General features: G+C 35.6%; 2 protein-coding genes across 2 annotated transcripts in view; one reads left to right on the top strand and one right to left on the bottom strand.

Annotated features, from left to right (window-relative positions):
* LOC129260426 (dual specificity mitogen-activated protein kinase kinase 5-like) overlaps positions 1-27,483 on the bottom strand; it is a 42,148-nt gene extending 14,665 nt beyond the window's left edge. The window contains exons 1-10 of the mRNA XM_064099960.1: positions 27,193-27,483; positions 21,092-21,140; positions 20,357-20,424; positions 14,695-14,764; positions 13,714-13,751; positions 12,754-12,818; positions 11,349-11,391; positions 10,686-10,750; positions 9,669-9,708; positions 6,408-6,476 (exon numbers count right to left, since the gene is read on the bottom strand). Coding sequence (XP_063956030.1) covers positions 6,408-6,476; positions 9,669-9,708; positions 10,686-10,750; positions 11,349-11,391; positions 12,754-12,818; positions 13,714-13,751; positions 14,695-14,764; positions 20,357-20,424; positions 21,092-21,140; positions 27,193-27,291 — 606 coding nt within the window. The 5' untranslated portion in view covers positions 27,292-27,483. The remainder of the gene's footprint in view (positions 1-6,407; positions 6,477-9,668; positions 9,709-10,685; positions 10,751-11,348; positions 11,392-12,753; positions 12,819-13,713; positions 13,752-14,694; positions 14,765-20,356; positions 20,425-21,091; positions 21,141-27,192) is intronic.
* On the top strand, positions 1,603-7,233 carry LOC129261696 (complement C1q subcomponent subunit C-like). The gene is made up of 2 exons (XM_064099961.1): positions 1,603-1,711; positions 4,094-7,233. The coding sequence occupies exon 2, from the start codon at positions 4,255-4,257 to the stop codon at positions 5,056-5,058; it is 804 nt and encodes a 267-aa protein (XP_063956031.1). The 5' UTR covers positions 1,603-1,711; positions 4,094-4,254; the 3' UTR covers positions 5,059-7,233.
* Positions 27,484-27,634: the final 151 nt, after the last annotated feature.

The raw sequence follows: 27,634 nt of genomic DNA, 5'->3' as shown, positions 1-27,634 counted from the left end.
TGGAAATGAGGATTTATTGGTATCCTCTAAATTCAAATTATTATTCATTATTCTGTGCTAAACACACACTTTATATACTGCCTACCCATAAAAAACACAGTATCTACATTTTGCACAAGTTGAGAAGTGCATGTTGCTATGATGCACTTATAAGCCCAAAGTCAGAAAGTTGGGTCAGTCAATTGTTTTTTATTCTTTTTTTTTCTAAAATACTGTACATTCGCTGCTGTGCTGCACAAAGAAAATCATGCATGGGATGATTCTTTCATGCAGTCAAACATGTCAAAATCTTTATTTTTTTTAATCCCACTGAATACAAATTTGAGCAAATTCTTTGCCCAAATCTGACATTTTCTTACAAACAAGTGGGACGTCTCTGGCAGCCTCACCTGCATTACGTGATAAAATATAATGTAGCAGCAATGATGACTTTGAAAACAACTACTGAATAAAAAAAAATCACAAAAACTCGCCATTCATATGATAAAATATTATGATCATTGACCCTAAATGACCCTTGACCTTGACCATGTGACCTAAGACTCATGCAAAACAATCAGTGATACTTGATTACCTGTATGCCCATGAACAAGATCCATAAACTTTCAAAGTTATGACAACATTTCTAAAACTTTAGCTTGGTTAAGATTTTGATGTTGATTCCCAAGTTCATTGATCCTAATTGACTTTTATAGTCATACTGTATGACCCGAATCTCAGGCAGGATCTTCAGTTATAATTGATTACCCGTATGTCCAAATTTAATAAACTAGACCTTGGTTAAGATTTCAATGTCGATGATGCCTCCATTGGAAAAGCGGCGCCTATAGTCTCGCTCTGCTATGCAGGTGAGACAAAAAAATTGCGCCTGTATATTTTTGGTCTGCTAAAAAAAAAAAAAAAAATAGCAACCCGTATTTTTTTTTTTGGGGGGGGGGGAAGGTTCCAGCAGACCGGATGAGGCAACCACCATTTTTTATTAAAAGACCCAACACCCTATTGCCAAGTGAAACCAGTCAATCAATTGACAAAATATTGGCATTCAATAGTCAGTGGCACATGTAACACACAGTATTTGAATTGGAAAAATAATGAGACAAAAAACAAAAGTTTACACATAATGTAGTCACATACTCTCACATGATAGAAAATACCATCTTTGAAAAAAAAACCCATTAAACTTAAATAATCTGTACCATTACAAGTGGGCTAATCCACAACATTTATCAAAAAGCAACATTTTCATATGCCAAGAGGAGAGAAATCTAAAAAGGAACATAAAATTGAAAAAAGAGATAAGTGGGAAATCTTGCAATCAGAAAATTTCTGGATTGCTGCCTCCCTAATCATCCACAGAGTGACAAAGCAATGGAAATGAGATGGCGGAAGAAGGATTAAATTTTGAAATTTATTCATGGAACAAATCCTACTGAGCATAACACCCAATCACAGGCCAGAACACCTTTGTGGGTGAGATTATAGTTTCCAGAGGTATCAAATGGTAAAAGCATGATTTTTTAGAGAGGGATAATGGAGAGAAGACACAGAGAGAAATTTGACAGGAATCTTCAAAGATATGAAGCGTAGTAGTTGGCGGCATTCAGTCACTGCCTAGATATTGCCTGTACTGACATCCAGATTTGCGGTTGTTGTGTACTCCCCTATATTAAAGGAAAGCAGGTGAGATTTTGGACTAGCTTCAAGGGAACTGGTAAGTACATGTAAAATTATTTTGCACTAGTTAAATTTAGATGTGCATTATTTTATTTTCAAATTAATTTAGATGGCATGTTATATGCAGGGTTCCCACAAAAAATTGAAAACAGAATTCCATGACTTTTCCATGACTAATTTGCAGCTTTCCATGACTTCCCGTGACGTCGCGGGAGTTATGTAGAATTTGGGATGTCAAAAATCTGGGGAAAATGGAAATCATGAACACCAATTATAATATCAGAGTATGATCACAGAATATGAGAGTTGCGAGACATGACAAACTGGAAAGCTGCCATAGCCAAGAGGTATGTAGTATGTGTATGTAAATGCAATTCCATGACTTTTCACAAATTTTCCCAAATCCCTGACTTTCCATGACCACAAATATTTTCGGGATTTTCCATGACTGTGGGAACCCTGTATATGGTTTTAAATGGAATGTTTATTGTGTACTGTACATGTATTCAAGTGGGTAATTCCAGCCTTTGGAAATATTCGAACAGTTCTTGAGTTTATCACGTAATGAATGTTGTACCTGGGTATGTAAACTGAATGTTATCCCTAAAACAACTGGCCTATTTTGATGCCTACATGTAGAAGACTGGGGGTCATAATCTGCATAACCTACAAAGTTGTAATATCAAATTCTTTTAAAAATCTCATTACCAATTAAAAAAGCTAATTTATGCATAAATTATAAAAATTAAGATTAAAAGTAGAAATAACGATAAATTTAGGAATTTGGCTAAAAACACAATTTGCATTGGATTTGTACACAAATTAACATTTTTTTAAAAGCAATTTTGGGTCTGACATGCACTTAAAAGTATTGTGTAATTTGGGAAATGCATTCCCATGGGTTGCAATTTTCAAATTTGAATTCAAAAGTTCCACAAGACTTTAAATGAAAAGAGTCATGGCACATGTTGTAGGTTTATCATAACAAAATTCGGGGGGGGGGGGTTGATTCAGCCCCCCCCCCCCCCCGTCTTATTAGGATTTTGTCACCTCCATTTATTTCATTTATCATGCTGTACATGAGTTAATTACATGTAATTAATTCATATGTCTTGAGATGGAGAATACAGTACGGTATTGGATACCAATAGATCACAGTACGCCAATGCAAACACAATCTCTTTAATAGCTGAAATTTACACAGCAGAAATAATTTAAACCTAATTTTGGTATTCATATTGGTGCTGGGTATGATAGAACTTCACTCTATCTAGAGAGGTACATATAGTGACTGGTCAGATGCCAAGGAAGTGACCAAAGAAGGCATAGAAGCAGCAAGTGGCGAAGGAGAGTAGAGGGTTGGGTTGAGGGAGAACGATGTACCAAATAGATGGAATGAAGGGGTGATCTCTGTGAGTGGGAGGTGAATCTGGCCATCCTCAGAGTCGGGGACTAAACCGGATTTAAAACCTGGATAACTGACTTAATGTATCATAGTGTTTCCTAATTATGGGTTTTGAACCTTTTTACATCACACCAAGTGCTCCTTCATCAATCACAAAGTGCTTTAATTTCATGTCAAATGTGAAAAGAAATGTGTAAGAATGGGAGCTAAATATGCCTTTTTCTTTATACCATTTCATATCATTATAATTCTTCTTCAAAATAAAATTCAAAATTCATTTTCAATCAATTAAAAGCATGTGTTTTGTACTTTTACTGGATTTATAGTTTAGTTCAATTGCATCTCATTCTGCCCTGTGTACTTTGTATGTTTTTAATTAATTTTTTTTGGCCTTTGCTTTAACTTCAACAGATTTATTGCATAAATGTGAGTCAGCCCACCTGTGCACTTTATCCATATCAAGCACTTCTTATTGTCCTTGGAGATTTGCGGTGCCCTTTTACTTTTTCCCATTGTGCTGTTCAGTGGCGGACCGTGACCCGAAGGAGACAAATGATTGGAGGGGCACTGTATTCTTTGTGAACAATGCTGTGCCCCTCCAATGCTTTGTGTCCTCCGGGTCACGGCCCGCCACTGGTGCTGTTAATAGAAATGTGCCCTGCATTTTACATACATGTACGTGGACAAATGGCATTGCCTTTTTTTAAATAAAAAATTGAGGTCTGTGCCATGACAAATGGTTGTTGTGACATTTGAAAAGTGACCGATGCTCATGCATGCATAAATACATGTAAACACATTTATAGTCAACCACATTTTCAGAAATCATCACTAACAGTATGAACATTCTTTGCCAAATCATTTTGTTCACAGCTTCTTTGTGATAACATGTCATTTCGATCGAAGGAAGGTGTACTTTTTGTTGTGTTGACATTGAAAGAAAGTTGATTTTTGATACATGTATTTATATTCAAATACATGATTACATTTTTGTATCAAACCATACTATTACAGAGAATCCAGGACCAATCAGAAGGCCACGCTGTATTTCTTTTTCTGGATCAAAATTAGAAGTGTGGATTAGCATATATTGGAATACAGAGTGTACTGAGAATAGAGATAAAAGACTTGAATTCAACTTTTTCTAGATTCTTTAATATTGAGAGAGAAAAGAGATGAAGTTACAGGTTCAGCATATGATTGAGGTGACCTCACTTTTCCTTCTCAAGATCACCATGCTCAAAGCCACTACTCCAACATCCACTCCCAGTCCTAGACAGCCTGCAAAGGGTGATCCTGTCTGCAAGGGACCTATCCTCTGTCCGATCTGTCCTCCAGGACCACAGGGTATTCCAGGTGTTGCTGGTCCACCGGGTCTACCTGGTAGAGACGGTCTGAACGGTGTACCAGGTCCTTCTGGAGTACCAGGACTTAATGGCCCAAGAGGCGACAAGGGAGACAGGGGAGACCATTGCTGGGGATGTTGTGGATTCAACACAGCAGGAGGTCCAAGTGCATCCAATCCAAGCACTACATGGTGGAGAACCCTCCCTCCACAAAGCCAGATGTTCCGATCTGCATTCACAGCGGTTAGGACATTCGACCTTCATGGGCATGGTGATGCTCCCAAAGATCTGAACTTCAATCTTATCCTGGCTAATGTCGGTGATCACTTCAACAATAAGACCGGCCACTACAAATGCGCCTTTAATGGAACATACTTCTTCTCCTTCAGTATCGGACATAATCGTGACACCCTTGTCATCCTCGTGAAAAACGGCCAGAAGACAGTCGGCATACATGGGGACTCCAGCAACCATCTGAGACAGTCTTATTCAAACAGTGCTATCATTGACTTGGTTGTGGAAGATGAAGTTTGGCTCCAGATAGAACCAAGGCACGCAGTAAGTGGAACTACTGACCGTTTCACCAGCTTTACTGGGTTTCTTCTCTATCCAGCTTTGCCAACCAGTGATTGAAATTTATAACCCAAAAGTTTTTTGTAGCACCCATGGGACTGTAAGACTGTATAATGAATTAGCTACAATTTTCACAGATCACTCTTTAAGTTCACCTGAATACATTTTGCTTTCAGATGACAAAGACTCTTCTGTTTTAATGATTATTTGAGAACGATAAAAATCTGCAACTTAGGTGCCCATTGGCTAATCTAACAACATCTGAATCTGAGTGGATAATTTACATGTATTACCATCATGTATGGTGTACTCCCTCTGAGAGTAAACCTGAACACTACTTTTGGTTTAAGTGCTTGATAACTAAAGACGTACTCTAACACAAATATTCCTTGCTCGACGACACAAGTCCATTACCCTCACCGAGCAGCTTATGAAAGATTACACAGAGTAATTTGCACTTAAATTGGCAAACAAATTCAAGGGTTATAAATATACATGTATTTCACGAACTTCCCCAAAGTAGGATGTTGCTAAGACCCCTCATTTTCTAAACATAAACATGACAAATTTCGGTTTGTGTTCCCATTTATTTTTCTGGATTACTTTGAAAGGGTTTTAGAAAACAATTTGAAGTGACAATGCCCTTATAGGTATTTACAGGCCCAAGTACGATGGTAACATAGATTGAAATCAGGGAAAGTGATGCCTTTGCCTAATTCACGGCATAGGCAGGATAATAACTCAAAAAGATGCAAATGATGACAATGATGATCATGGACTGCATTTACATTTATTATGTTAGTAGTTTCTGTTACATTCTGATAAGGATACATCCTTCTTAGGTTTAGCCTCTTACTATAGAAACTACATCATACGTACAAATCCGATAATGTTGTGTGATCAATTTTGTTTGGGTTTAGGTATACATGTAGGTTGTAGTTATGACATAAATTTGGATGAAGGTTGTAATGGCATGACATACCATATCTTCTAAACTTTCACGTACCCAAGCATATGTACTGATTATATAAAACAATCTCCCACGCCTCATTTAATACTCATTATGCTATTTTGCTTGGGTGTTTTCATCAACTTCTACATGATGATTTTAACGTTTAAATAATGTGATACTGTGACTGTTTAGATTGGTAATAAAGATATGAAACCCCAAACAATTCAAAATATGACAAGCAAATATATTGGTTAATATATATGTCACTTGCTTATGACAAACAAATATTTTGGTTAATATATATGTCACTTGTTTATGACAAGCAAATATTTTGGTTAATATATATGTCACTTGATTACTTTTGTCAAGGTAAGACAAAATAAGCACATTAATTTCCCAATCTGAGGGCATCTACATGTACAGCATACAGAAAACACTCTCGCAAAAGTGTACTTACCTTGTATAGGATTTGTAACTCTGATAAGATTTCCTTCTGAGCTTCGGGGGTGATATCCAGTGGTATAACCTGGTGAAAGGATAAAGCGTAAAGGATTAATTCACTTATTGTACAGATATATGCAGTGTCAGAAGGATACTAAATTGGGCAAATAAGAATAGAAATGTAAGGAATAATAATGACTGTTACTTGTATAGTGCATATCATTCATATAGTTTCTACACACTTTATAAAGATATAGAGATACCTTAAAATGGAGTTTGTCTCACTTTTCTGGTGTAACATTCATCAGAAAATTAAGGATTTATTGAATAAATAATGTTTTCAAAATAAATTATGAGATTGAATTCAAGACATGATTTATTATCTTATCAGTGACTTTTCAAAGCTTTGTGCAAAACATTATGCTGAACTCACATGCTCACTTCTGACATGTACATACATGTGCGACGTTATGTACATGCACATAACATTGTACAATTTTCAAAACTCTACAGACTTCAATTCCCCTACATGTACAAAACTATCACAATTTCTTCTTTCATATAGTGGACAATAGTGTAATATGTATAATGTATTACATGTGTTTTAGGTTACATATATGGTGACCACATGTCCAATACTGTAGAAGAATGCACACAAAGTTTATCACATGCTATGTATATAGCTTGATTATGTTATATCAGTCAATTTTTCATGTCATAGTCTTGTTCTGCAATTGTGTAGAAATTTCATTTGTATATTGTATAAATGTCTGACAAACTTTGATACATTTTGTACTTTAACATCAGCTTCTGGCATACGTGTGATCAATAAATGAGTGTTGAAAATGATCTAAATTTTGTCACTTTTGCCACAATTTAATTGGACAATTCAAGAGTGGACTAACATCTTGACCCTGCTTTTTACTGTCAATCAGGTCAACTTTCCTTTGAATGAATGCAGTGGCGGATTCAGGGGAGGGGGCACATCTGGCCCGTGCCCCCCCCCCTTTTGAGAGCCATAAGAAAAATTTTATCAAAAATTTTAATATGCCGTTTTTACACAAGTGTGCCCCCCTTTTAAAATTCACAGCATATACATGTACTATTAATGGGAATATGTCGTTGAAACACAGGTGAGGACCTTTTTTTTTTTTTTTGCTTTTCAAATTTTACGTGGACGAAATTAACTTCAAATTTTGGTGAAAACCTTTTTTTCTTTTTTCTTTTTCAATTGTCATGCTTGTCAAATTTTCCTCAGGGAAAATGAGCTCCCCCCCCCCCCCCACCTTTGGAAAATCCTGGATCCGCCCCTGAATGAATGTTTTGATGCCAGGCAATCATTTAAAGGGATGGTCCGGGCTGAAAGTATGTATAGCTTAATAAATAGAGTAGAATTCAATGAGCAAAATGTTGAAAATTTCATCAAAATCGGATAACAAATAACAAAGTTATTGAATTTTAAAGTTTAGCAATATTTTGTGAAAACAGTCGTCATGAAAATTCATTAGGTGGGTTGATGATGTCACATCTCCACTTGTTCTTTTGTATTTTATTATATGAAATTAGGTTTATTCAAATTTTTTCCTCCAAGAACTAGAAACATTGGATTGACAACTGATTTAGTGCATTAGATATTTATTGCTGCAACTTAATTCATTATAAGGGAGACATATTATTCACACAACTATGAAATAATGAAAAAATTATGATTTTATGTATTAACATAAGAAAACGGAAAGTGGAGATGTGACATCATCAGCCCACCTAATGAATATTCATGACAACTGTTTTCACAAAATATTGCTAAACTTTAAACTTCAATAACTTTATTTGTTATCCGATTTTGATGAAATTTTCGGCATTTTACTCAGTAAATTCTACTCTATGTATTAAGATATAAATATTTTCAGCCCGGACCATCCCTTTAAGAGTTTCTTTTCATGATATAGATCTATAAAAAATGATCACTGGATGTATCTTCTAAAGAAGTCACTGATGTACACAACTCTTTTTAAACATTTTAAAGTCTTTTTCTTTCTCCTTCACAGACATCTAACCATCTTGAACACAGTGTTAGGGACCTCCATGTACATGTATGCCCCATAGACCAAATGTGATCATTCCCATAAACACCTTAGGTCTGAGTATTTGAATGATCATTTGCACTCTACTAACCTTATCTATAGTGGTAAAATGTTTATTTGGTTCATATATACAACAAATCTGTGGGCCTTATGCAGTATACATGTCGTATGGAAAAAGCATGCTCTTGTTGATCTAGCCGTCCTTCAAGTATAAGAATGGCAGTGTTCAAGAATGGTGTGGATTACTGATGTCAGGGTTGCGATTCAGTAGTGATTTTGCTCAAACACAATTGTTACAACCTGCCATTAATTGATCAAACAGGATCTTACCCAGAAGAGGTTCCATTGTTATGCAGTGTCTGCTATTCATGCCGGTAATATGTATATTGTCCATGCTACCCATCATCACCTTCTCCTCTCACCAAGAAACTACTAAATCTTTTTTCTTTACTACACCACACAAAGCCCACAGATTTTTGTATACCAAATGAACACTTTTTAAAAACTTAAACCACTATGAATATGGTTACTAGTTTATTTTTTTTTTCTTCAAAACTTCATTTATTCATAGTCATATATTTTGATGAAAGATGCTGTATTAATGAATAGAATCAAGAATTAATTTGGGGGAATAGTTTCCCACTACAGAGAGGAATAATGACTCCAGCCTATGGAGGTGTAGTGAAGCAAGACGTTGTCCAGCAGAACTGACGGAATGGAGACTGACGCTTTCAATCTAGCACTCATTATCCATACAATGATATCCAGATGGATGTATTCATCTTTCAAAAGGTATCTGAAAGCTATTCTTACAAGACATCTAAAGGACATTTCATGCAAGAAGTTTTCAGACGTTCTATCTGACAAGTCATGTTTTATCCAACAATAACCATAGTAACGTTGCTTCTAAAAAGGAATGTTGTCAGGTAGGACAGGTCGGACAACTTGTCTGGAAAAAAAAACATGTTGATGAAACACTCTCCTGTGACATTGTGAGTGACTGCTCTAAATGCACTAAACAACTTCTCCATATCTTTACATCTGTGGATATTACAGACAGTTTGAGACATAAAGCTAAATGTCTCAGTGAAATGGTACAGAATAGACACAATCACATAAAATTGCTTGTAAAGAGCTTATCAAAAAAGAAAAAAAAAGGTGAAAAGGATCTGAATTGCATATAGAAATCTTACCTTCACTGCCATCACATTATTTGTTGGTACATGTTTAGCTCTGCAATAGAAGATTGAATGAAAATATTTTCAAAAATGCAAAAACTTTAGAAAAATTCAATCAAATGTAGGCCCATATTCTGAACTCAGGTTCAAGTCATAAATTGTGCTTTGACTATCAGTCGCCTAATGTGTCAAAAACAGTAGAAGTTCAGTTTATCACAAATTTGACACTCAAATCATTTATGATTGTTGTGAATAAAGCAAAACAGTTTCACTGACCATGAAAGCAAGAGGGAAAAAGCCACACAAAAAAAAACAACACAATTGTACAAAAGTACAACTTTAACAGAGTTTGGCTTCCCATAATATTAGCAGACTTAGATCATGGCCTTCACTTGAACCACACTTTTTATGAGAATATGGGTTGTTGGATATAACGTGTATACTGTGGCCGATTCTACTACAGTTAAATAATCAAAGCGTGGAATACTATGCTCTTAATTTACATCCCAACACAGTAGATAAGAACCAGAAAAAATCATTCTAAATTAACTCTTCATCAATTCAAGTCCCCAAAGTCCTAATATTACGCCATTTTCATATAAATCTAATTAGCGTTGACCCTCTTACTGCCCAAGTTTACATGTACTTAATACATCGGCTTGAGTAATAGCCAAATTGACTTAAAATCATAACTGATTGTAAAACTGCTACAGGATATCTACAATTCTGAATTGATTTCAATAAAATAAAGAGATTTGTAATAGCCATTAATTTAATCTAAATTTTCCAACAAACTTAAACTTTAGTCATCATGATTTTCAAAGTTTGCTTGTTCATTATTTTATTTGATTAACCCTTTTCATCCATATAGGGTGGTAAACTTGCCCTAAAGTACACAAAATTCCACAAAAACATACAAGACATTAATTGTTAAAATTCAATTTGCTAATTAATGACCTAGTTTTCCCATTAGAATAACACCAACAGTTTCATTCTGTTTGGAAAACTATAAGCAGATTTTTGATCACTTACTTGTAAACTTGCCCACTGTGACCCCTTCCTAAGACTTCAAGGTGCATTATATCTGTTTCTACTATCTGTAGGTCAATACAGAATGTGATATGAAGACAAAAAAAGAGAAACTCTTTAAATTGGCAATATTGAGATGTACAGATGGATAGAAAAGTAGGTACAAGAAAGATGACATGCAAAAGAAGAGAAAATATGAGAGAAATCACAGAGAAAGGGAGAAACACAGATAAAGCTAGAGAGAAGGGGGATAATTACATTCTGATTGGGAGAGAGATGTAGGAGACAGAAGATACACAAACTTCAAAGTGTTTATCAATAATACTACACGACAGATGGGCAAAATATGGTAAGGGAAGAACAGAAATATGCACCAAAAACAAACTGTATAGTTGGATATTCTCGCTACATAAACTACATAATTTTTCATTTATTTTATTTCTATGAATGATTGGCACGAAGTCCAAATTATGTGCCTGTTTTTCAAAAAAGCAGTCTTGTATAAAGCCAATCCTTTTTTTACAAGTTAACCAATTGCCTATCGGAATTAGGTGATCCCTGTACAAAGCCTATGGGAATCAACGAATTCAGTTGTCAACAGGGTAATCCAGGAACAAAAATACCAATTCAACTGGAATCAATGAAAAGGTTTTTATTAGTACTCACCCTGCCACTGGCAAGAATTTCTCTTAATTCAGCATCATGCCTCCTATGGAAAAATAATTACCATAAAAAGGAAATGAAGATAATGTTACAATCGGAACATCACATCATTCACACAATATGGTGAGGAGACAAATCAGTGACTCGCCTTAATGGGTGAATAAGTGATGCACTTGCATACTGGTCATGCACCATTAAAAGGTACATGAGCTGCAAAAATGACACACACACAAAATACGGCATCAGGTTATCTTAAGTTTATCCAATATCATCTTTTTTTTTTTATTATTAGGATGTAAAGAGTCAAATTTGGTTAATATTATACAGATATTGCCTACCTAGAGTTTGAATATAACAATTCATTTCCTCTCCCCGTTAGAGTTATATTTTTCCCAAGGGATTATATTTTGCCCGAAGCGTGCAGTGCTGAGGGAAAATATTCTCCCGAGGGAAAAATATAGCTTTGGAGGGGAGTTGAAATGTTATTTATTAAAACGATAGACCAGGCAATATCTGTTATATTATATAGTCTATGTGGATTCGCCATTAGAGATTGCATTCATCATTTGGCTTCAACCCAAAATTCTTGCTACAACTCTGATCCATCTACGTCATAATAGAAAATATTTTGAAAATACATCAAGCGCATTCTTCATGCAATCGACGTGTTAACACTAGCGCGTACATCAAACTACCTGATTACGCAACTTGTAAGCAGCGAGTGACGTCACCGTAGTGAATATAACGCCGCAGTTGACAATACAACGCAGTTTTATTTACTGAGGTGACGTCAAAACCCAGAATATAACAAATGCGATCCTCGCAGCTATGGTCACGTGATGGCGTATTGACCAATCACTATTTCGAATCTACATAACCTATGTAATATATGCAATTATCAATATTTTAACACTGATTTTAACTGCTTGGCTTGCTAAAAAATTCAATATAACTATCATCATCATGGCAAAGACCATGCTGCTGATGATGATGGTGATGACGGTAGAGAAAATGGTGATGATAATGGCTGAGTGGATGGTGATGATAATGGTGGTGGTGGTGATGATGGCGATAATGATGACGAGGGCCTAGCTGCTACTTCTGATGAGGATGGTGATGGCGATAATGGTGATGATACTGATAATGATAATGGTGGTAAGATGATGGAGATGATGATGACAATGATAATGATGGTGGTAATGGTGGTGATGATCGTGATGAGGATTACTTTCATTATGATGGTGATGATTATGAAGATGATAGTGATGATGATAATTAAAGATAACGATGATGATAATGGCGATGATGGTGATATTGGTGATGGTGTTGATGAAAACAGCAGGGAAAAATGTACAAGTTTTGTTTTTAGGTTAATTGTATTAAAGTACTAAAACAGTAGAATGTTTACCCATATCCTAAACTTATTCCACTATCTGCTCCTTTTGGCACTGCTCCAGCTGGCCTTGTGTTGACCTGGTTGATAAATGAATAAATGATGGAAGAATAACAGAAGGACGGCAGAAGGAGAAAAGAGCATGGAAAAAAGGCGAGATGGAAAGAAAAGCAAGGGTGAGAGGGAGAGAGAAATGAAATAAAGATTGTTATGAGTGGGGGTATAAAACTGATTAAAAGTGGTATCATAAATGTATCCATGCAAAACAACATTTCACATTCAACTAAAGCAATCTGGTGAATTTTTAGTAAAATTATTTCATTCTCATTTTCACACTGTATACAAAGCTCCAATTATTTGAAGGTGTACACAGATCACACTCACATTCGCAGAAAAGAGATCTTATTGGTTCTCCATGAGTGGATAAGTAAAAGACCCACATACATGTACACATTTTAGCCATTTCTGAACCAATTTTGTAGAAACAAATGCTATCTGTGTTTGTTATTTACAATCAACATAGCCATTTTTATTCAAACAATTTAGTAAATATCCAAACCACCACCTTCCCATTCATAGAGGGGAAAGGAGCAAATAAATAGGATTTTCAAAGGAGACACAGAATATGTATGGGCATCATCATCACTGAACCTGATTGGACGGACATATAAAGTATTCAAGTTATTCAAAACCAACTCAACATAAAAAAAAAATTCAAAAGATAATGTTATAAAGGAATCAACTATTTCATGATCTGTAGTACAATTTTCAATGCTTCACCAAAGGTCATTAGTATCTGAAAAACCATTGTTTTAATGTTAAGCCACACAAAATATCAAATTCTATTTGTTTAATTATGGATTTAAAGTTTATCTTTAATTTAAATTCAGTTTTACTTCAACCCAAACTCTCTTTTTTCTGAGGGGGGGGGGGGATTCAAAATAATGTGATAACGTTTGATTCTCTGATACTTACTGTGAGGTTGTGTATATTTTTCCTTGTGCCGGCTTTAACTGTTGATCAAAAGAATAAAAATACAAATGACAAGTCAATGCTTAACAAATGCTCACATGAAAATTAATACTAAATTCTTCATTAAATAGGCAACATAGTTGTTATTTTACACTAAACTGGAAATTATCTAGTATAACTTCTAAAGATATTCTTCATAAATCTTTATCATCTATTTTTTTATACATAAACTTTGAGTGAAATCTATGACAACAAAAAAATATACTTCTGACTCATAAAATCATCTTTTCACCCATGTGGACTTGCCCTTTAGTTAAAGAAATAGAGATACAAAGGTGATTAAAAAGTAATAAAATTATTCATTACACCTGTCTATAATAGTATTAAACTCCATATTTCTTCATGTAACATTTTTCCAAAAGTTGAAAGAGCTATCGTCTGCTTAAACAGTGAAATACATTTAAAACAAAAATTTCAAATTTCATGATGTAATTTTATAATGTAAATTTTTCAAATAAAAAATGCAATAAAAAGTAAACCTTAACAATCTCAAGATAAATTATCCTTGATGAAATGAAAATGATAGTAATGAAAGTGAAATCTCTTTTAATATCAGATATCAACACACGATCTAAAATCTAATAATATTTCTGGGCAAGATTGACAATGAAAAATAACAAAATTAAAACAGGTTGGTCCCATAATTTCAAATTATCACTATTTATTATCATTTTTCTACGGGGGGGGGGGGGGCATAAACAACACTTTTTAAACACAGAATGCCGACTAAAATTCAAAATATAACCTTTGCACATTTCTGATATAAGTTTCAAACATTTGTAAGATAAATGTTTGGCAGGCCTTTATTAAGAAAAATTATTCGAGATTAATGGGTAAATTCAAATGGTTGATATTATTTCTAAATGGGGAAAGATTAATAGAAAAGTAAATATAAAAATATTATTGAGAAAAGCATTGACTGACCTTGTGGGTATATGTTGAGAGGGGGCGCCATTACCCGCCTTGCTTCACATTCAGCTAGGAGTGATAGGTACTGAAATGAAAACAGGTACATTTCAATCACGATTCATAGATTTTGATATCATTTCATTGTCATATTCGCCATACACCAATTCAAAATGACACTGCAGCTGAATAGAGAAATTCTCAGAATTTTCGGACTTGCACTTCATCAAGAACACAGCAAAATGATTTGCTCCAACTCTATTTACTCTCTTACACTACCTCTTGATACATGTATGCAAGTAAAAATAATACAACCTCATATTCTAATAGTATACTCAACACTACTTTCAGATTTTGTGGTACCAAACAGCCTTTTTATTAAACTACTCTACAATCTAATTCATGAATACAGGCCTAATCAGTGTTTAATTAAAACCAAAAAAATGAAAGAAAATATTCAATGGATCATTTTCCAACTCCTAAACAAATATTCCAATAAAATCAAAAGTATCGAAATGGTAGGTCGGTCTGGACTTTATTGTTTAATTCAGTAACTTTGAACTGATAATAAGATTAAGGTGTTCACTACAATCATCGAGATTGTTAAAATCTCCACGTACATGTACATGTAAATGATAAAAAATCACATAATACATGAAAAGATATAATATAAAAATAATGTCCTCATAAACTTAGTCAAAACTCTTCAGACTGCTGAAATCCTACTGAGGATTAAAGGAAAATGAAACCCTTGAAACCAGCTGAATCCATATCAAAGAGAAAAATCAAAGAAACATAATATATTGTTGAAAGTTTGAGGAAGATTGAATGAATAATAAGAAAGTTATGAGCATTTGAATATTGAGATCACTAATGCCATGTAGATCCTCCCATTGGCAATGCGACCAAGATCTGTGATGTCACACGCGTACAACTCCCTCTTTGCTTTAGTACTTATTTCACTTATATTCTCACTTATATAGAATCTATCACAAGGTGAGGTGTTCTCTTTATGAGAGGACAAGTACAGAGGTTTCACAACATTATATCATTGATGAATTGTTTGTCATATGATTAGAATGAGCAAAAAGAGATGTTTTGGGGTATATTTTCAGTGTCCAAAAGGGGAGAGTTGTTCATCTGTGATATCATAGATCTTGGTTGCGTTGCCAATGGTAGGATCTCCATAGCATTAGTGATCTCGACATTCAAATGCTCATAACTCTTCTATTGCTAGTCCTATTTTACTCAAACTTTTGTTGATCTTATTCTTTGATTTTTCTGCTTTCATAAAAGCTAACTTGCTCCAAGAGGTTCATTCTCCTTTTAAGTGTACTGTTTCATGAAACAAATCGTCAGTGATTTTAACTAATAATACATGAGCTGCATACTTATGGAAATCCGTGCATCTGACTGGCTCAAAGCGCATGTCAATGAAAATGTGAAATCACATTTATTTGATGAAACACTCCCCTGGGGAGCGTTTCATGAAAGGACTTGTCGGACGTTTTATCCGACAAGTCCCATTTTATCCGACAGTTACCATAGTAACAGTGCCTCTCAGCCAATAAGAATCAATCAAAGATGTCAGATCTGACAACTTGTCAGATATAAATGTTGATGAAACGGTCCCCTGAACTACATGCACATGTTTGATAGGAGAGACAAGCTCTGAGAACTCAGCTTAGAACTCTCCTTCAAAAGGTACAAGTACCTGTAGTATATTTGGGCCAACTCCCAGCAGTGAGCACCCCATGCAGTAATTGTTACAAAGTCAAAGGATCACTAGTAGGTAGAGACTAAAAAAGCTTGTTCATAAATTTCAACATGGAGGGACGTGACAGGGACCATGGGAACTGAAATTCACCACTAATAACAACAAAGTGTCAAAATCTACAGGAAAAGTGACTTATAAGAAAAAAAAAAGTCTTCTTTGTGTGCGTGTTCCAATTCACAAACATGAAACAAATCAATAATATACAACGTGTGCATGCTTCGATAACCCAGTACTATTTTGAAGAGAAAAATAATTTTTAATTTACATAAGTACTACATCATCCACTTTTTTTCTTAAAATAAAAGAAGTCATAGAGTTATATACTTATACAACAAATAAAAATATATAGCATTTAAAGAGGCAGCAAAATGCCTTTGTAAGGTTTCTCCATCAAATACATTTACCCTTCATACTGGTACAGTGCATCCAACAGAAAAAATGCATACACTTTTGATGTCGAAACCAAATTGCACAGAAAAATGGGTCTCACTTTGGTGACAACCAAGCATCAGAAATGGATCGCTTATTACAAGAATTCTTTGATAAATTTCATTTTAATTGTCCTCAAAATGAGAGTGGATTCACATTCAGATTATCATGATTGTTTCAGAGAGAAAGGGATGGCATTAAAAGTAAAGTTTCTTATATTTATCAAACGAGAGTACATTTGTATTCACTTCTTTTTTCTGAGAGAAAGGGATTGCTACTACAGGAGGTAGTGCAGGTTTTATTCTTTGTTAACTTCCTTTTACTATCAAATCTCCAAGTGAGATCGGTATCAGATTCACATGTTTGTTTCTGACATACTGTATATCTCTTTATTTTGTGATCTGCCATGCTTGAACTATTCAAAAAGCATTTGGTGTGATATTAGAGACATTTCACTCTTACTATAAAGTGTCAATTAAAAACATAGTTCATCAATGCATACATGTACCTACAGGTAGGGGGGGATATGATATGGACCCAACATATTTTTTAAAGACTTAAAGTCCCAAGTAGAAAAAGAAAAAAAAAGAAAGGTGAAATATCATACTATTCCAATATTATGTCAAAATCTATTGAACAGAATTAGATATCTGTATTACAAATGGCAAAATTTTCTCTTCCTTGCTTCGCTCGCTCGCAGTCATTTTGCCCCATACCCAATTTCTGGCTCCCTAAAATATTTTGGCTCATTACACTAAATTGTATTCAATGATTGGAATCTTTATTTTAAAAAGAAGAAATTCCTTTTTAATGGATATTCATTAGAGTTGAGCAGTCAGAATCTGTTTTACTTTTGGTATTAAATAGTGGGAAATCAGGTTTTGTTGACCTTTCTGCATTTTTCATTTCCTTTTTGTATTTCCTGCCATACCATTATCCCAATTCAGATAACCTGCAGACTTCCTACAATAGTTTCTTAAATAAAATGTGAATCTGCTATATCAAAACTAATTTATGATGGCCTTATGTAGATGCATATACCAGCCACACCCATTTGTCAAATAAATCTCAACACATAATGTGCATTGTGTCAAAATAGGAAATTAAAGGGGAATAATGGGCAAAAGGGCAATTGAAATTGAACCATAATGTTCCCAGAAAAAAAATCTTTTTCAATAAAAGCACTGTCATAAAATGCTGCATAACAATACCGAAAAAATATATTAATTTGCTTTTAAAGGGCCATACTTTATAGAGCCAAAGGAAAGTAGTTACAGCTGACAATCACTTCTTAGAAAAGTCTTTAAAGGGCAAGTCCAGCCCAGCATAGAGATGATTTGAATGAAAAGAAAAAAATCCAAGTACTGTACATGTAGCATGATGCTGATAATTTCATTGAAATTGGATCTAAAATACTAAAGAAATTTAACATTTTATTAATTTCACACGACAGTTATATGCATATCCTGGTCACTATAAATTACAAAATGAGGGAACTATTTCTTAAATAAGAAATTTAAAATATCTTTCATAAGTTTTATCTCAAAATATTAATATGATTTTCCCTGAAAATGTGTGGTTGCCATTACTGCAAACTATTGTGATTAATGAAGATGCATTCTTAAAATTTAAATATTCTATATTTTGTAATGAAAAAAAAAAGAGTGAGTGAATGCCATCAACCACTCTCTCATTTGCATATCACTGTGTTGTGCTACTAACGGATGTGAAAAATACGAAAACCTTTAAAATGCAATAAAGTTTTGGTTTCTATGAAATTTTCAGCATTATGCTTGCTTGAATTTTTTTTCTCTTTTAATTGAAATCCACTTTTTTGGGGGGTAAACTTACCCTTTAAGATCAAAATGAAATGTCACCATATCATGTTAGATCTAGATCTGGCTTATTGAAATTGTGAAATCGAAGCTGATACTAAAGTGACCACATTTAATATTCACCAATATAGACAAGCACATGTGGGACAGTGTATTATTATTGCTTGGAAAAAGACCAAACATTTGGCTGGAATGCCATGTTTGTTTCATCAATTCCTCAGCAATTGCACGTTTTCTACCAGAACAATTTGGCAGATTATTCATTTGTAAGCTGCCACACCAAACTCCAAAATAATTCACAAGAGAAGGTTCTCTGTAAATGGCGGAATTAGTAATGTGGTCTTTAAAAAGTAAAAATTTGAAAATAAAAAGCTAATCTGAAATTTTCATTCTGCCAGAAGTTGAAAATGAAAAGAAACTAGCACATCAATGATGTGGTGCTCATTGGGGATCTTGCAACAAAATTGAATGCAATTTTTTATTTCAGCCCAGTTGACAATGTAGTGAATTATATTGGTGACATAAATTGAGGAAATAGAATGGAAATTAATGAAGAAATGAAGCAATTATTGTGATTTATGAATACATTTCGTATAAATTAGCATAAATAATTTTCTAGTCAAAATGTCTAAATTCTGTGTAGAACCTTGGTGAACGTCATACACGTACAGTGTAGCTCTCAGATGGAACAAAAAAAAATTCAAAATCGGTCAACAAATAAATAGGAAGCATTTGTTGAGAGTTTAAAAAAAATCACTAATGCTATGGAGATCCTCAAATTGGCAATGCGACAAAGATGTGTGATGTCACTTGTGAACAACTCTCCCCATTACTTTGGTATATATTTCACTTAAACTGCCTCTTTTATCACATCTATCAGTAAATCATGTGTTCTTTCTATACGAGGGCATGTAATACAAATTTTTAAGGATACATCGTGGATAAAAAGTTTGTATCACCATAAGAAAAAGCAAAAAGAGACATTTTGAGGGTATTTTATAGTCTATCAAAGGGAAAGATGTTCACGTGTGACATCACACATCCTTGTCGCATTGCCAATAGGAGGATCTCCATAGCATTAGTGATTGCAATATTCAAATGCTCATAACTTTCTCATTATTTGTCCGTTTTTTCTCAAACTTTCTTTGTCCTTATTCTTTGATTTTTCTGTTTCGACACAAGCCTACTTGTTCCAAAGGTTTCATTCCCCTTTAATGAGTTTCAAAATTCTGTGCAGAAGATTTGCATCCCCACCTGGAGATATCATTTATAAAGCAAACAAAATTGAAATTGATAAAAAAATGAAGGAGAAAGAGCATTTTTTGTGATTTATGAATAAATTACACATAAATTAGCATAAATAATTTTCTAGTCAAAATTTCAAAATTCTGTGTGGAAGTTTGGTGACCATTACATGTATGTACCAGATGGATGAAAAAAAAATCAAAATTGGTCAACAAAGTAAAGAAGCATTTTTGTGATTATAAATAAATTTTGCATAAACTGGCATACATGAAAATAATTTTCTACTCAAAATTTCAAAATTCGGTGTACAAGTTTAGGGGAACTCGTTTCAGAGTCCAGAAACTAATCCACTGGGCCTAGGGGTGAATCGATTATGAGGTCAACATATACTCACATAGTTGATCATGGCTTCCATTTCATCATCACTTCGTACAGTGATACGGTCTCCATCCTCATCTTCATCTGTACAAGGAAAAAAAAGTAGATTTTCATGACAGAAGCCCTATAAATGTATCTTACACATCCACATACATGTATATAATAAAGATGAATTAAAGAGACTTTGCAACAGACATTACCAAAGAGGTCATGATTGAAGCATCATACACAATATAGTATCATTTTCACCAGATCAAAATCTGATTTCCCCAAAGAAAGTTTTGAAAAGGAAAAAGCCACTTTCCCATTTTAGGTGGGGGGTAACAAGACCTACATGTAACAATAAAAGTACAGATAACTCAAGAAAATTACTCTTTGTTTTACTAATGAGATAAGGCAAATCTGGATTTCCAGCTATGTATCTGAAAAGTGAAGCCATTAACACTATACACTGTACATTGGCTATACTGAAATAGGAATATTTTATTTCTTTTTCTCCTCCTTCAGCAACTACAGCATTTTTTTTTTTACAGAATAGCATTGTAAAACTATTATCATTATTACTGTCATAAGCAAATGTATTGGGTCCCCAAAGGCAAGAAATGGCTTGTGGATATAAAATCATTAGGCTAATAAATCATTAGATTGGGAAATCATTGATTAGATATCTTTAGTATGAGGAATCAATAGAAATCATTGGACTGATAAATTACAGAAAACATCATCTACATTGTACACAATGATAACTTACACTCAAAAGCTGCAGGGGTGTTGTCTTGTAGAACTTGAGCTATAACCTCCTGATAATGAAAGGAAGATTCAACATGATTTTAAGTCTTAACATGAATTCAATAAATTATATAATTTATTGTATACAGTAACAATTTTTACCCAAGTCTAATTTGCAATCTTGAGCAGTAGAGTCTAACCCTCATTTCAACATCAGTTGTAAGCAAATTGTGCAAATATTTGGCAAATTGATATGAATCTTGTGACCAATACTGCCACACATTGAATAAATTGACTATTACTCCCCATTCTTCAGTGTGTGCTTTACTAAAGATAATAAACACCAAATTAGCGTGCAAGAATTATCTTCCCTATGCACATGTTTCACTATTACAATATCATTAAGTATCGAAATTGGCATTGATTAGTTTGTAACTATAGCACAAGGGGTAAGCCGTATGCACTGTACAGGGGTACAATCACAGAGGGGGAACTGGAGTATTCTTCCGCCCTGCCATAGACTTTAACGTTAGTGATACGTCACGATATTGACATCAACGCATTAACAAGCGAACCAACGCGCACTTACAAATTTTTGGCCCATCCGCGACAGTGCGTCTAGTGACTAGTGCCCATGCCATGGCCGTGGCTACAATAGCGAAAACAGGTATATCACACCAGGAGGTTCAAGCCAAAGCCCAAAGAAGGTTCTGTATTAATATCTATCAGTCCTTTTGATACTTCATTTGCATGACACGGAAATGAAACCAGGCCCTTACACTCCAAAGTTTCCTAGTCGAGTATGCAAGAAAGCAGTTCGCTGATCAAAGACCAGAATGGCAGTTGCATGGGATTCCTCTGACACCAGGTATCACACAAACTGCATGGGAATGTATCGTTTGATAGAATCAACAAATCGAATGTCAGTTGGATCTGTGGGACTTGTGATTCCCCGAGTCACTCCCTCTCCTTGCTTGACTCTTACTTATTAGGTGATTCTGAAAACCAGTCTCAGGTATTATCGGATATGGACACCTCTACACATGTATGTCAAGCATCGGCAGTGATGATTCAAGGCTCTCATTTACTCATTCACCCTTCAGAAGAAGACAACCTGCACCTAATCCTGGATCTCTATTGTACCAGTCTTCTCCTAAGAAAGGCAACTCAAACAGGAGGAAGAACATACATGTAGCAAGACCATTGAAAGTCCTGTCTTTTAATCTGCAATCCATGTGTGCCAAAAGAGAAGCTTTTTGGGAAGCGGTGGAAAGTTGTCAACCAGACGTAATTGTTGCCAATGAAACCTGGCTGAAACCAACATTGTTGAACTCTGAAATGATGCCACCAGGTTACAACACACCTATCAGGAAAGATAGGCCTGATTGTTATGGAGGTGTTCTTCTTTAGTCGATTTGACAGTCCCATAGGCTCAATACACCAACCTAGAAATGTTCTTTCCGATTAAGTTTTTTTCTTGATTCGTGTTGCTATGGGGTCCTGGAACAAATTCAGCTTGGTTGCCCAAAGTTGCCGTTTGCATGGGCAACTTTGCCAATTTGCATAAATCTAAAATGGCCGCCAGATGACATCTTGAAAACCTAACTTTTGAACCCCTTGACCCAAAATGATGAGTAATGACTCTTTTTAGGGGTTTTGGTGTGTCTAGAAACGATTTCTGTTATCATTTTTGCAATATAAGGTCATCTTCAGGTCAAATCCAAGATGGCCGCCAGATGCCATTTTGAAAAATTGACTTTTGATCCTCTTGCCTCAGAATGACGAGTAATACCTCTGTTTAGGGGTTTTGGGGTGTGTAGAATCTCTTTCTGCTATCTCTTTTGCAATATAATGTCATCTTCACGTCAAATCCAATATGACCGCCAGAAGATGCCATTTGGAAAAATTAACTTCTGAACCCTATGTCCCAGAATCATGAATAATACCCCTTTGCGTGAGTTATTTGGTAAGTTGTTTCCATTTCTGTTAATAAATTTGCAATATCAGATCATCTTCAGATCAAATCTAACATGTTCAAGATGGCCGCTAAACGCCATATTTAAAAAAAAAACTACTTCCCGTGACTATTGAATCTTTAAGAAGTATTCTCGTACAGCGTACACGCTGTCCTGAAGAGGTTACTATTATGTGTAGGAGATCATGTAAGGGAATTTCAGTAAGAATGATTCATTTCTTTTAATCACTCAATTTTTAGATCGAGGTCAAGTCATGTCTAAGATGGTCAGATGGTTGATAGACTTCGTCATCAACCGCTCACTTTATAATGAAACCATTCAAGGTTTGGCTTTGATCTATTTTGGGAGTTTTAATTCTTGTTTAAGTCCAACCGTACTTTTCTAGTGAAAGGACTTCTATTATTGAATAAAGAAGTGATTTATCCGTACTTTTCAGAAAAATAATTAAGTTATTACCTTCCTTTAAAACTATCATTGGACGTTTCGTCCTGACAAGAGCCATTGACTTGGTCAGCAGGAGTGCACTATTCAGCCTTCTGCAGAAGATAGTTTCCCTCAAGACTGTTCCCTGGTCATATCATTCCATGAGCACAGTTTGCTACAACACTGGAACATCTGGTACCTTTCCTCAGATCCTGTGAGCAGTGGCGTGAAGCAAGGCTGCGCCTGGCCCTGACACTCTTTTGGATCTTCTTCTCCAAGCTTCCCCAGTATGCATTTGAATGCACAGAAGGCTTCTATATCTGTACCAACGCAGATGGGGAACTCAACATCGACCGACTACCTGCCAAAACAATGGTCAGGATGGTTCCCATTTGTGAGATCTTGTACGGAAACGCTGTCGCCCCTGCCTCTCAATAAAAAAGGAGTACAAGACCTAGTCACACAGCCGCCTGGCAAGTGCATGTAAGGAGTTTGGATCACCCATCAAACAGAAATCCTGATCGACTCAAGACACTGACTGTCCTCCAGATATCACTATCAACAGCACGCACTCGTCTGGTTGTGGTGGACTCCTCACCTACATTGGATCACCTATCTAGCTCCCTTTCACTGGACAAGGAGATAACCACCAGGATAGGAAAATCTGCCATAGTCATGGTAAAGCTCCTGTACGGAAGTCCTGGAAAACGTACGCCAACTAAGAAAAGCGGCTAAACACATTCCATGTCAGTTGCCTCAGACGTATCATGCACATTTATTTTATAAATGGCAGGACAAAGTGAAAAATACAGAGGCCCTTTAGCGTACGTGCTGGCATCCCCGGCTAATTCTCGTTCCTTAGTCAAAGGCGCCTCATGTGGTTGGGGCATGTTCACCGCATCGCCAAGATAAGATGAGCTGTGTGCTTGTTCTCACCCCATTTGTAGATCACACCTTCGTCATAAAGACACCTGCAAACGTGACATAAAACTTGCCGGCATGTACACTAACACTTATGAAGATGTAGATGATAGTCGCCATTCTATGGAGAGCTAATAAGTACAGGGGTCAAGACGTGAGAAAATAATCAGAATGCTTTTGGCAGACCAAAGACCTAGGAGGAAGGCTAGGGCAGCATCTCTATCTATACCTGTCTCAGTGCCATCCTCCTTCACCTGTACAAATTTGCTCTAGAGACTGCCACTCTAGAGCTAAGTTCTACAGCCACTCTCGAAAATGTAAGACCCTATAGCGCTACACCATCGTCTTTTAAGACGAACTGATGCCTACCAATCATTGGACACATTGATATAGGGAAAACATGGAGAAAAGACTTTCAAATTCAAATAAGACACTAAAAGCCTATTCAGTACAAGAGTATGGATGGACATTAAAACAAATAAAAATACACACGAAATGGATCATAGCCAAAACCTTAAAAGGATTCATTCTAAGGTGAGCAGCTAATGTCGAAATCTGACATCTCAGATGTGACTTCACCTTGACCTAAAACTTGAGAATTAATAAAAGAAACGAGTGTTCTTACTGAAATCCCTTTATATTAGCCATTACACGTATAAGCCTCGGAAAGTAGTTTTTTTCAAGATGGCGTTTGGCGGCCATCTTGGATTTGATCTGAAGATTGTCCTTTATGCAAAATTACAACATAAAATGAATCAACAAACCAAATGACTCACGAATAGATTTAATATTCATGATTCTGGGGCAAAGGGTTCAAAAGTTAACATTTAAAAATATAAAAATGGCGTCATATGGCGGCCATCTTGGATTTGACCTGTAGATAACATTATATTGCAAAATAGATAGCAGAAATGGATTCTACACACCCCAAAACCCCTAAACAAAGTTGTTACTCATCATTCTGGGGAAAGGGGTTCAAATTTAATTTTTCAAGATGGCATCTGGCGGCCATCTTGGATTTGACCTGAAGATGACCTTATAATGTAAAAATGATAATAGAAATGGATTCTACCCTACCCTAAACCTCTAAAAGGAGTTATTCCTTATCCTTTTGGGGCAAGGGGTTCAAAATTTAGGTTTTTAAGATGGCATGTGGCGGCCATTTTGGATTTATGCAAATTAGCAAAATTGCCCAAAGTTGCCGTTTGGGCAACCAAGCTGAATTTGTTCTAGGACCCCATAGGAACATGAATCAAGAAAAAAACTTCATCGGAAAGACATTTCTAGGTTCGGAAAATGTCAAATCGACTACTTGCCACCAAGAATGATCTAGTCGACTGTGAAGTACAACTGAATTGTGACTGTGAGATCATCGCAACAAGGATCTAGATTTATGGCCAACAGCCACTCATTGTTGTGTCTTCCAACCGACCTCCTAAAAATGATGGTCTATGCTCAGTCTCTGTGCCAAGCAATCCAACAGATTACGATCAGTAATCCTTCTGCAGTAGTCTGGGTCAGCAGGGATTTCAATCTTCCCGACATTAATTGGAACACTGCATCCATCGACGGTCACCAATACACTGCTGCACTGAATGATTGAAGTCCACCTTCAATGATGTCGGACTGTCACAAATTGTCAACTTTCCAACTCGCACGGACAGAACACTTGATTTGTTCTTGACGAATACTCTCATGGATAAAGGACTTTCTTGAAGGGCGTACACAACAAGTTATACTTGACGGAAAGATGAGTAACAGCAATCCTGTCACACCGGGCATGCCCCAAGGTACAGTCCTCAGTCCGCTTCTGTTCACTGCAACCATCCTGCCTGTGGAGAATCTACAGGTAGGACTATGGTATGCCAATGCTGTATTGAGCACACACTTTAAAAAATCATTAAAATATCACTTTCGTGACCAAAATAACTAATTTCCATACAGTTGCAATTTATTTCCATTAGTAACTTGTAATTTTTGTATTCAACAGAGCGCTCAAAAACTTGAATTTTTGGCATATTTTTGTGAACACCCTCTATTGGTGGAAAGTAATATGGCAAGAAAATTTACATTTTTCAATCTCTATTTTTTATTCAGAAAAAATAATTTAAATAATCAAATTTACATAAGAGCCAAGTTATATGATGAACAGCTGTATTGGAAACTGACAGTGTAAGAAAATCAAGCATTTGTCCCATAAAAAAGAGAAAATAAGCCAAAATTGCCACCCTTATTTGCCACACATGGAGATGTAACTCACTAACTGAGAACAAGGTTATAACACATAACCTTGTTCATTGAATGAGTGGGCAGGCCCAGGGGCTGAGGGGCAGGGAAATGCTGAAAATTTACCCAATTTCATTCTTCTTTTTTGTAGCCAATAATTGGATTAAAAAAAAAATACATTTCTGTCATTCTGAAGGTTATTTCTCTTCAAATTCACAAAGAAAATGTGATATTTTCTTAAAATAAGATTTTTTTTTTTCCAGACACCCTATTTTTGTTTTCTTTACAATTGGAAATGTCATTGACATTAAATGTCATGATTTGGTACATAGAGACTGTGTGGAAAGTCTACTTTCACTGCTAATTGAGGGAAGTACCTATTTTTGCTTGTTTTAATATCCTATCTTTTGTGAATTTTGTAACATTTTAATACCGCCACTGGCTCACTCGTCAACATTATCAAAACCAATGTAAGGTACAAAACAAGACAATAAAATGAATATGTCGGACCAAGATGACCGAGTGAGAGCGAGTGAAAAGTTTAACCGATCAAAACACCCTTAGATCTAGGCCTTACCAAGACTTCATGAAATGACAATTGACCAAGCTGCACTGTCCAATCAACGTCCTCTCCATGTTGTGTTTTTATTCTTATGACGAGAGGTTGTGCTGCCATGTTTTATCCACTTATAGGTCTATTCGGCGAATAATACTACGAGTTCGGAAAATGTAAACCAACCAGAAATCCGGAAGCGAATACATAAAAAAAAATGAAGAAAGGGGACGAATTATTTTACTTATTATTTCAACTATGGTATCTTTGCAGCGCAGAGTTTGTAGGGGGCCGATCACTGATCTCTCCACTAGTGGAGAGATCAGTGGGGCAGATGGGTGTATGGGGGGGGGGGGGGGGTATTGGGGGTGAACATAAGAACATTCATTGATTATCTGACTCAGATCTCCCATTTTGGAGCGTCGTGGCCCAGTGAATTAGTCTCCGGACTTTGAAACAGAGGGTC

Source organism: Lytechinus pictus, chromosome 5 (genome assembly GCF_037042905.1).
Source record: "Lytechinus pictus isolate F3 Inbred chromosome 5, Lp3.0, whole genome shotgun sequence".
Lineage (NCBI taxonomy): Eukaryota > Metazoa > Echinodermata > Echinoidea > Temnopleuroida > Toxopneustidae > Lytechinus > Lytechinus pictus.
Note: the sequence above shows the minus strand (reverse complement) of the source record. Positions and strands in the feature narration are given on the sequence as shown.